At 37.3% G+C, this 10,819-nt stretch overlaps 1 protein-coding gene across 1 annotated transcript in view; it reads right to left on the minus strand.

The window, feature by feature from the left end:
- Nucleotides 1-7,656: 7,656 nt before the first annotated feature.
- LOC105060387 (floricaula/leafy homolog) overlaps nt 7,657-10,819 on the minus strand; it is a 4,475-nt gene continuing 1,312 nt past the window's right edge. Inside the window, exons 2-3 of the mRNA XM_010944060.4 lie at nt 10,426-10,819; nt 7,657-8,204 (exon numbers count right to left, since the gene is read on the minus strand). The exon at nt 10,426-10,819 is cut by the window's right edge and continues 22 nt beyond it. Of these exons, the coding sequence (XP_010942362.1) occupies nt 7,806-8,204; nt 10,426-10,819 (793 nt within the window). The 3' untranslated portion in view covers nt 7,657-7,805. The remainder of the gene's footprint in view (nt 8,205-10,425) is intronic.

Raw genomic sequence — 10,819 nt, forward strand, 5'->3', positions numbered from 1 at the left:
CATGAAGTCTCCGTGTGGAAAGCAACTCAGACAAGTAACATGTGTATTATGCTGAGAGGTCGTAGTAGGGAGGCTAAAAAAATTATTGCAGATTAATGAAATGATGTACCAGAGAAGAGCACCAGGCAAAAGAAATAGTATCAAGGATTTAGACAATGACAAAGTGCCAACAATGTATGCCTCACTATAGGCAACTGGGAGAGCGAGCAATTCATTGAGGTCCTGTAGGTGGAAATCATACCAAGCAGTTGCGAAAATGCAAACAGAAATTTTAGACTCCCTAGCAAATATACATGACAGCAAGCAAAACTGTGCTTTGACAGGACTCCTTGGTAACAAAATGTAAGCTAAACATTTTACCATCCAAGTATAATGGAAGTTATTAGGACCGAAGATACTGTATCCTGTATCCATCAGCTTGCAGAAGTTGATAATATGGACCATCAACTGCTGACACAGTATGCCAAGTAAAATCCCCAGAGTATGCTAACTCAGCCAAATAATTTCCTACATGGTTGCCCTCATGATATGTATGAGTGACTATTAAAGATGTAGAGGTCAATTTCCAGTGCCGTAAATCTTGAATTAAAGGATCATGTAGCCAGTCATTAGGATGGGAACTAGTAAGCCATCGAATTACCGTAAAAGAATCTCCTTCTAGACAAATAAGCATGGCTTTATGCTCAAGCACTGCAGCCCGAACACCCAACCAAGCCGCCGTTAGCTCGACATAAGGAACAGAGGTGAGAAACAAGAGCTTACCACCAGCTTGAATAAGTTGGATATCATGATTTCTTATAATGTAGGCAATAGCAGCCCTATCAGATTTCACAGATGCATCAAAATTTACCTTAAGTGTGCCAACAGATGGAGGTAGCTAGCCACGAAATCTGAAGAAGTGAAGTTACCACCAACTTATATGAAGAAGAAGCACTACCCCAGTGCATTGACGGTGCACCTAACTGTATGTTACAAATTGAAATAGTGGTAAAACATATAAGAACTCTATGAAGTAGTTGTTTGGAAGTAATAATTCTATTATTAAAAATTCTTCCACAGCGAATTTGCCACCATAGCCAAGCAACATATACCAAAAGTACTTTCCATTCTTTCTGCACCGAGGAATTGGATAAGAAGTCAACTAATTCTAGAACAGAAGAGGGAAGGAAATATACTTGGTACATGCTGCTTAACTTCTGCCAACACTCTTGGGCAAAAGTGCAAGAAACTATGATATGATTAGTGTCTTCAATGTGCAAAGAGCAAAGATCACAACCCTGCTAATTAGCTAGGATAATATTAAAACAAGCTAAAAGCTTTGTACAAGGTACCCTATCCCCAAACATTTTGACCCGAGCGGGAAGAGATAACTTCCAAACCTATGCATAAGTAAATTTAGATTTGGCACCCTGTGTAGAGGAAAAAAGATTAGCTATATCCTTGAGTGAAATCTGTGGTAATTTAGTTAGTCCCCAAGCAAGCTGATCAGGCCAAAGACCAACAGATATGGGCATGTGCAAAATGAGCTTTGTCATGTCAACATCAAATAATGCTTGTAAACGGTTGAAATTCCAAGTTCTATCTTCTACAAGTTGATTAACAGTTGTATTAGTACAAAACTCATTTATATTTAGATAAGTGGGCCACATACTAATAGGCAGCATAGAAATCCAAGGGTCAGAGTAGACATTAACAGAGTCACCTATCCCAATTAGCCATTGAAACTTAAAATTTATCTCATGAGCCACATCACAAATTTTTGCCCAGATACCTAAGCAATGTCGAGGTTTGTGGTAATGCAACCAAGATCCTGAAAAATGATATTTAGAATAAACTAACTGAGCCCAAAGAGAGTTAAGGTTTGATATGATCTAAGCTGCTAACTTACATAGACTATAATATCTTCGATGAATTAAAGATTGAAGGCCCAACCCACCCTAAGATTTATACATACAAACTTGATCCCAAGCTATTTGATGAAAACCCTGCCTATCAGAAGGATGCCTCCACAAAAAAGCCCAAAATTCTTTTTTGATCTTATAAATAATAGTCAAAGGTTCTACAATTGAGGACGAAGCATGAAGGAGAATGGAGGACAACATAGCTTGCAATAAAACAAATCGGCCAACTAAGGAAAGAGACTTCCATTTCCACATAGCAATTCTATTAGTAATCTTTGAAAATAAAGGTTGAAAGTCAGTTTGGGATAATCGCTTGGGTGCAATAGGCAAACCTAAATACTACCAAATAGAATTTTTTTTTTCTTCATATGCAACAAATTAAGTATTGCAACTTTGACTCTACAAGGAGTAGAATAGCTAAAGGTGAGATATGATTTGTCATAATTAACAAGCTGATCTAAATAATAACAATAAGCATCTATTAGAGTGGCTAGACAAGTTGCGTCCCTAAAGGTTGCCCGAGTGATCAACAAATAGTCATCGGCATAAAACAAATATGAAAAATCAAGATCTCCACGTGGTCTATATACTTTGAGCAAATTATTTTGAACAATATAATGGATTAATTTAGAAAAGACTTCAAAAGATAGCATAAATAGATAAGGAGATAAAAGACAACCCTGTCTAAGACCTTTTGAAATAGAAAACTAGTGTGAGGGAGAACTATTGACTAGTAAAGCAAATCGAGGCGAAGTAATACAAAGTTCAATCCATTTAATAAAGTAGAATGAAATCCTTTCAAAGTTCAATTTTGGTGAATCTTTTATAAGCTCTCTTTTAATAAGTTTTGAAGTCAAATTTATACTAGCATATCCTGGTCTATAGTACCATAACCAACTAGTCTCATTAACTCCGGCATCCATTACAACTAGACATTGACCATTTTTCATGAAAAGATCATCTACATCGATCATGTTTATTTCCAATAAATAGAATGCCATCATCATTGGGACTAAATATAATGCATATTGATGATCCAAAAATAATTTTAAAATCTTTATCACAAAGAAGACTAATACTTAGCAAATTATATTTGATCCATATACTAATAAAATATTTTCAGTATAGGCAAAAGGTATAATGCAAGTGTTATCTATTCCAATGATATGTCCTTTGTCATTATCATCAAAGATTACTACTTCTCTTTCCTTAACTTCAAGGATGATGAATTGTGACCACCGCTTGTCATACATCTTGAGCAGTCACAATTAAGATACCACCTTCTTTTCTCTCTTCAGACTGCAGGACACACCTATAAAAGAAGATTAAGTTATAATTTTAAGTATCTAATTTTTTTTGGATCTTTTGGATTAGTCACAATGATTCCTTTTGGAATCCATACTTTCTTAATTTAATTTTTTTTAATTTTTTGAGATCATAAGTATAGGCCTAATGCCCAAGCTTCCATAATAAAAACATGCGACATTTGAAAAGGGATTTGATAAAGGCTTTATAAAGAAGTTTTTCAAAATTTTTTGCTTTTTATTAGAATTAAAATCAAGACCAGCTTTACTAAAAATAGCTCTTTAATTGTTCAAAATTATTTGAAGTAGTTTAGAACTAAAAGTGAATTTATCAATAATAGGTTTAAGATCTTCAAGTTCTTTCTTTAGAGATGGATTTTCGTATAACAATGATTTTTTTTTTCCTTTTAAAGCTCTTCTTTTCTTTAGCCATCTTTTCAATTTTTTAATTTTCAAGCCAAACCTTTTAAATTTATCTAAAAGATTTAAAAATACATCTTGTATCTTATCAAAGATAAAATTGAGTTTAAGTTTACAAGTTATCTCCTTCTCACATGGTATGAGATATAAATTTGCCACATCTTAAGATTTTTCATCCGAACTAAAATCCTCACTATCACTCCAAGTGGCCAGCATTGCCTTTTGCTTGAATATTTTGAAAGATTTTTGGAGAAAAGGGCATTCTGCCTTGAAGTGCCTGAGCTTCTTACACTTGTAGCACATAGGCTGCTCCTTCTTCTTTTTTCTTTTTCCTCACTTTACCTTTCATAAAGGACTTCTTTATGAAATTTTTCTTTTCTTTCTCATGAATTTTTTGAATCTTTAAGTGATAACGCCATATCTTCATCATCATCTCATTCAAATTCTTCACATTTTTCTTCATCTTTGGCTATAGACTAGAGGGCTATGGCCTTCTTTTTCTTGACTTTCTCCTCATATTTTGCTTTATGATCCACTAACTTGATTGATATCCTTATGGATAACCTTTAATCTATCACAATTTTTGTACCTAAAATATAAGTAAAACTTCTATTAAATTTATTTACATCTAAAAAATAATATAAAATATTCATGATTTTTTCAATAAGCTTGGTTATCTTCTTATTTAGGTCATCCTAATCCTTTGCAGGTTTAGAGATGGTAATGCCATCCATCATGATAGTGGGTGTCTATGGGCCATAATTATAATACTCTATAGATCATAATCAAGTGTTTAAATGAAAATACACATGTATGCTTTTTAATAAGTTAATTAGTGCTATTAAATAAAAAAATTGGTTAGTAGATTGTCCTTCAACAAGACATATTCTAATTTGGATTATCATCTGATCTTTGACTCTTGATCGTTAGATCAAAAGGGACTAAGTACCAAATCTCTGATATCACTTGTGTCCATATAACAATCCAAAAGATGGATAAATTAGATTTTTCAAAAATAAAAAATATGTGCTGAATTTAAACTATATAAAGAGAAGAAACAGAGAAGTAATGAATCAAACTACAATATGAGAATATAAATGAAAGAAATAAAAATAATAATAAACACATGCATAAATATAAAATTTTATAGTGGTTCAGTACTAAATATAGCATCTATATCCACCCCCAAGTACAATTTTAAGAATCATACCGTAATGTCTCCAAGATTATAGAATGATTATTTTTTTGAACCACAATCAAGATTTAATTTATTTTCTCAAAATAAATCAACCAAAATCACTTTTTCAAGCCACTCCTAAGCTTATCAAAGATAACTTCAATTCAAGGCTTAGATTAGCCTTTCTCCATGTTTCAATCCTAACTGAAACTTATTATGGTAATAAGTAAGCAAGGGAATATGAACACAAGGAAAAGCTCTTTTAAAGAGCAAGCAAAAATGTCATTGAAGCTCGTAAGGATGTCATTGAGGAAGCTTTACAATAAATGTTCTTTTTTTCTTCTTAAAATCTTCTAAAATATTAAGAGCTTAGTAGTTGGAAATTGATTACTCTTTCTTGAATAAACTCTCAAAGTATCTTGGGTTTTCTCTTTTTTTCTTTTTTTCTTTTTTAATATATTTGGTTGGCATTTAAAACTCTTAGAAGGTCCAAAAATAGCTTTTTATCTATTAAAAACCAAAACTAGACATTCAGAACTTTCTGTTTGTTTCTATAACTTCTATAAAACTAGCCATTAGAGCTGTCAAATACAACGAGTCAGCTCGGATCAACTTGGGTCGATTCGAGATAGATTTAGGGTTGACTCGAGATAGCTTGGAGTCGACTCAAGCTTAGACTTAGAAATACATGCAACTTTCTATCTTGTCTGAAAGAATCAACTAGCAGGACCTTGGATCCACTTTTAGTTTTGTGCCACTTGAGTTTTGCATGCTAAAGTCGTCTCTTTGAATTTTGGAGTTGACTCTTGGCTTCTACCATCATGTTTCTCACAATATAGCTTCCCAACTTAACTTTTTCTAGCTTCCAACTTTAGCAATTGCTTAGATATTCTTGAAACATTTTGATTTCCTAAAACTTTCTAACATACATTTTAACAAATATTCATTAATATATCATATACTCAAATATTTTATATTCATCAAAATCATCCTTGGATCAACAGTTAAATGGTGCAACCCAATTTATTAGGTCAAGAAATTGATAATCTATTTACGTAAGATGCTAGATCAAGAGTTGTCAAATATGAGATTCAAGATAGTCAATAATGATTGGGATGAAGCCTGACACATTGGTGCTACATCAATGCTAATTTGGGATCTACTAAAAATCAACCCATGGTCCAGAGAGAGAAATTTTAGAGATCCTCCGTTGACCCACTAAGAAACCAAGAGAAAAAATCAAAGTGAGAGAAAATAAGAGAGAGGAAGGTAGAGGAGAGAGAAGGTTGAGAAGAGGAAGAAGAGAGGAGAGAGAAGAAAGAGAAAGAGCTCTCTTTTCTTCCTGGGATTTCCCCTTCCTCTCTTCCTCAAATAAAAGAAGGCCAGGGCCGACAACCTACGGCGGTGTCCACTGGTGGTGATGCTCTCAGTGACACAAGCCACAGCCAGCAGGTAGCGGTGGTGGAGATGAACATCTACCGCTACATGGCCTCTGGCAATGATCACGGCAGCAACATCGTCGACCACGGTAGCCAGCAACGGAGAGAAACAAGAAAGAAAGAGTCAAAAGAAAAACAAGGGAGTTTGGATTCCATGGATTCTTGCAACGATCCAACACTAATCCGAGCAGTGACAATGACCTTAAGGCTGCAGAAGGTGCGAAAATGATTAGAAGAAGGATGAGAGTCTAGTATCTTGGCTCTAGATAGATCTCAAGGTCCAAGCTTTGTGGAAGCTCAACAGAAAACACTCAGAGAACAATGGAATCCAGTGACAATTGCTTCGAAATCTGATGATGGAGTTCAAAGGAGGAGAAGAGGGCATTTTATAAACGAAGTCCTAGGACTTTTGCATGGTTTTTGGCTTACCCTAGGATTCTTTCACCAATGAAATTACGATAGAAGAAGACTCCAATCGGAGTCTTCTTCCCCACTACTCCCTCATGTGTAGTGCACATGAGATCAGTTGGACCTGGACTCTTTAGGCTGGCCCATTGATCTGGATTATTACGGGGGCTCACTACCAGATTAAATAGAGAGGAGAGAGAGAGAGAATGGATGAAGATAGTGCAAGGGTTTATAGAGGAGGAGAATGTTGTGTTAAGAGAGGAGGTGGTACGAGTGAATGAGGCTTGGGTGGGATTGGATTAGAAGAGAGAAAGGATAGCGATTAGGGATAAATGAAGGGTTCGAGTCATATCTTTCACACAAAAGAATAATTCATCTTCTTTCAACCATTGGATCATGTAATGGCCGCTTGAGATCTGCACGGATGGATGGAAGAAAGAGGTTGCAGTGATGGTGATCCGCGCAAGATATTATCTAATGGTTGGGGTCGTGAAAAGAGATCAATCATTTTTGGAAGGGACCGTGCGGAGAGAGTACTATTGTGGGAGGTGATGAAGAAGAATGTTTACAAGAGACAAGGGTGATGAGTCGGGTGGAAATGGAGGGCAAGGTACTCCAATTCAAGACCGATCATGCCATGACAATATATCAGGTGTTTGATAATTTTACGGTGGAGGAACCCCATAGGATGTTAACAAATTTTTCTCAGATTTTAGCAAAGTTTTATCATTCGGTTTCTCATGCAATTGACTTCGTACGAGCAATTTGTTTTTCCAAGTTCCATTCAAGTCCACATGCAAAGAGCATACTATTTACTTACTACATCAGTCATCGGCCTCCAACCTAAGTACAATTCTCTATATTTCAAGCCTTATTTTTCTAAGTTCACTTAGAAGATGCTTTATATAATCAAAGAACAGTTTGTCCTTTTAGCAATCATGCTAGTTCTTAAAACTAAAAGCATTACCATTTACTATACTATCTCAAAATCTAATGACAGAAATCACTAAATTTTTCCGGTCAATTGCCTCGCAATCGATTTAGAAAAGGCCGATCTTGTCATAGCAGTGGCTGCATTGTCAAACAGGATGATAAAGCAAAGAGAAAGTACATGTTACAGCCTACAAATTAACCTCCGACAGACCCTGACCGACAACTAAAACATTGGTGGTGGTGGTGGCGGTGGCGGCAGCCCATCAGACGAGGTGGCCCCCAGGACGGAGCTGGAGGCAGCGGTGGCGGCATTGCTGCGCGCAAGGTGGCAGAGCTGTCGGAGCTTTGTGGGAACGTACCAGATGGAAAGGCGGGGGTGTGCATTGAAGACGGCGTCGATGTCCCAGCCATGCCTCGCAGAGATGGCGACAAGGGGCTTATAGCATGCTTGCCTCCATGCACCAACATTCTCCCCTCTCTCCTTGTAGGCCCTCCTCAGTGCATTTGATGCCTCTTCATCAAGGCAGTGAAGGGCATAGCAGTGAACGTAGTGCCTCATCTTTGGCTTGTTGATGTAGCTTGCCCCAACCTTCTTGGCATACCGAAACACTTGGTTTGTAACCTGCACCCATGGCAACAAATTAAGCATGATCACCAATGTCCCGTGACTTCTGCAATTTGGTAAAGAAAAAAGAAGCCTTGTCTAAATTGGTGCAGAACTATATGGATTAAGGTGAACATCCAAGTTAATTTGAGCACTTCCAATGTTAGTAGTTGTTTTCTTTGAATGATCCTGCGCTGGTTTTCCGTTGGTCTTCCGGATAAGATGTCTTGAGATTTGGACTTTGAGCTCTTATATTTTGCTTTATGAAATAATGTCCCAGTTGTATCGTATGTAGAGAGTGAAGCATGATATCTTCAGAAGATGGTTATGGTTCAGAAAATGAGATCAGTAGGTGCAAAGTTGTGCAACATGAGGGATGCTAAGTATACTCGGTAACAATCAGATCGTAGCAACCATAACATCAAAAGAACATTATCATTATTTCCCCAATATTGTGGCATTCTAATCATTTTTGGCAAGAAACTCCTCATCAATATCTTGTATCGTTGAGATACAAATCATTTTGTACATCATAATATCAAAAAAAGGCTGAGATTGGGCCTATCTAGGCCAACCAAATCTACCAGATAAGTTGATGAATAGGATGACCTATCATATGCTCATCCAGTTTAATGTCATACAAACAATACTTCACCTTTTTATCATCTAGTCATTAAAATAAGGCTATTGGATTCAGAAATAATGCTGAAAATTCAATAAAACTTCAGAAATAGATCAAACATTTGAAATTCAGCAGCAACATAACGGGTTCAAACTATTGATTCACGTAAAACTAATCAAGAGGACCAAACAAAAGTAAAGAAAAGCATGAGGCCATCGTTGTCCACAACAGTTTTAGTATCACTAATATATGTAGTCAATTAACGTTAAAATGTCATGAATAATTCTTTACCAAAAAAAAAAAACAAGTCATGAATAATTCTCAACTGATGTGATGGCAAGGAAATATATAAACAAGAGCAAAAGAAATAAAGAATCTTGGGAACAAGGCTCAGAAAATTCTGATGTAGGTCACCCGTATGGGCCGGGACCGGACACGGTACTTATACCCGTTAAGAGCCCACAGTTGACATGTCATGTCCCTTAATTGTTCGAACCCGTGGACCAACATGATCACCATAGCTTAGTAGACCGGTCATGCTGACATGGCAGTCAAGGATAGTTGATGAACTGACGATTCACTTGACAAGACAAGTCAGTCCCCAACTTTCAGACCAACCAGAGTCTGACACATCATCTAGCGTGCCATCGTTCATAAAACATAGCAAGGACGGAAGCAGAACGGTGCCCGATACACTGACGTTAATTACACCGAAACCTGCACTGCTTTCCCCGAGAACCGGGTCGCTCCTATCAGAGGCCTTAAATGTTGTACTAAAAAAAAAAGAAACCTCGACGGAGAACCGGTATGACGATTTCAGTGATCTCCATCGTGTCTCATCAATATAAACAAGGAAGGCATTCGAATGTATCAGATTTGCCACTTAAACTGAATTTGCAATTAAAATCTAGATAAATTAGAATAAAAATCAGAATGATCCTAATTTCTTAGTATATTAATTTTATCGTTGAAATCAGCATCATCGTAAAATTTAAATTCTAAAAAAAGATTGAGATCGAATTTTTAAAAAATTCAAATATTCTCATTCCAAATGAAATCAAAATAAAAATAGGATTTTTTCAAATAAAATAGTTAAAATAAAAGCCACTAGTACCAACTTTTCCCACCTAAATATGCTGTTGGTACGAACGTTTGGCCACCTCGGATATTTATCCGTCTGAAGCAATCTAATGTCAAAAATGAGCTCTCCTTCTCTCTATCTCTAAATTGAGGGTTTTGACCGAATGTTTTCTAATGAAAGATGTCTAATTATTACTTAGACTAGATCCAATGGATCATGTCAAATTGCATGGTGGATAACTCGCCACATCACCCCTAATATTTCACATTGTTCGTTATCTAACATGCATATGCTCCGAGATTTATCCTGATCCACTTGGATTTAGCCCATGTAATAACTTCTTAGGAAAAGTATATATTTGTACATGTTGCTCCATGGTTGGATTGGTCTAATCAACCTACCAACCAAATAATTAGTAAGTTGGACCGGTCTACAAAAGGGGAAGTGTGGCAGGTGACGCAAGAGTAGGCGACAATAGAATATGTACAAGAAGAAACGTATACCCCAGCTGGTGGAACAAGAAATGGTAGTAGTACCTTGGTGGGACACTTGTCGCCACGCTCTTTGGCGAGCGACTGGACCTGGAGGAGGAAGTGGCGGCACTGCTCGTAGAGGTGGAAGAGGTAGTCCAGCCCGTTCTTCTTCGCCCGCGCCACCTCGCCGGGCTCCGTCACGATGAACGGGTGCTCCCTCTGCCGCTCCACCACGCTCCTTTCCGACCCCTCTTCTGATCCCCCCGTTCCCCACCCATCTTCCTCTTCCTCCTCCTCCTCCTCCTCCTCCTCCTCGGGTGATGATCTCTGCTTCTTCTTCTTATTCTTCCTCCTGTTCTTCTTCTTGGCTTTGGATTTCTTGGTGCTCCGCCGCTGCTTGGCCCTGCCATCGTCGTTGATCGCCTCCCCGCCGCTCGCCGCCGCCTCCCTCTCCTGC

Source organism: Elaeis guineensis, chromosome 1 (genome assembly GCF_000442705.2).
Source record: "Elaeis guineensis isolate ETL-2024a chromosome 1, EG11, whole genome shotgun sequence".
NCBI lineage: Eukaryota > Viridiplantae > Streptophyta > Magnoliopsida > Arecales > Arecaceae > Elaeis > Elaeis guineensis.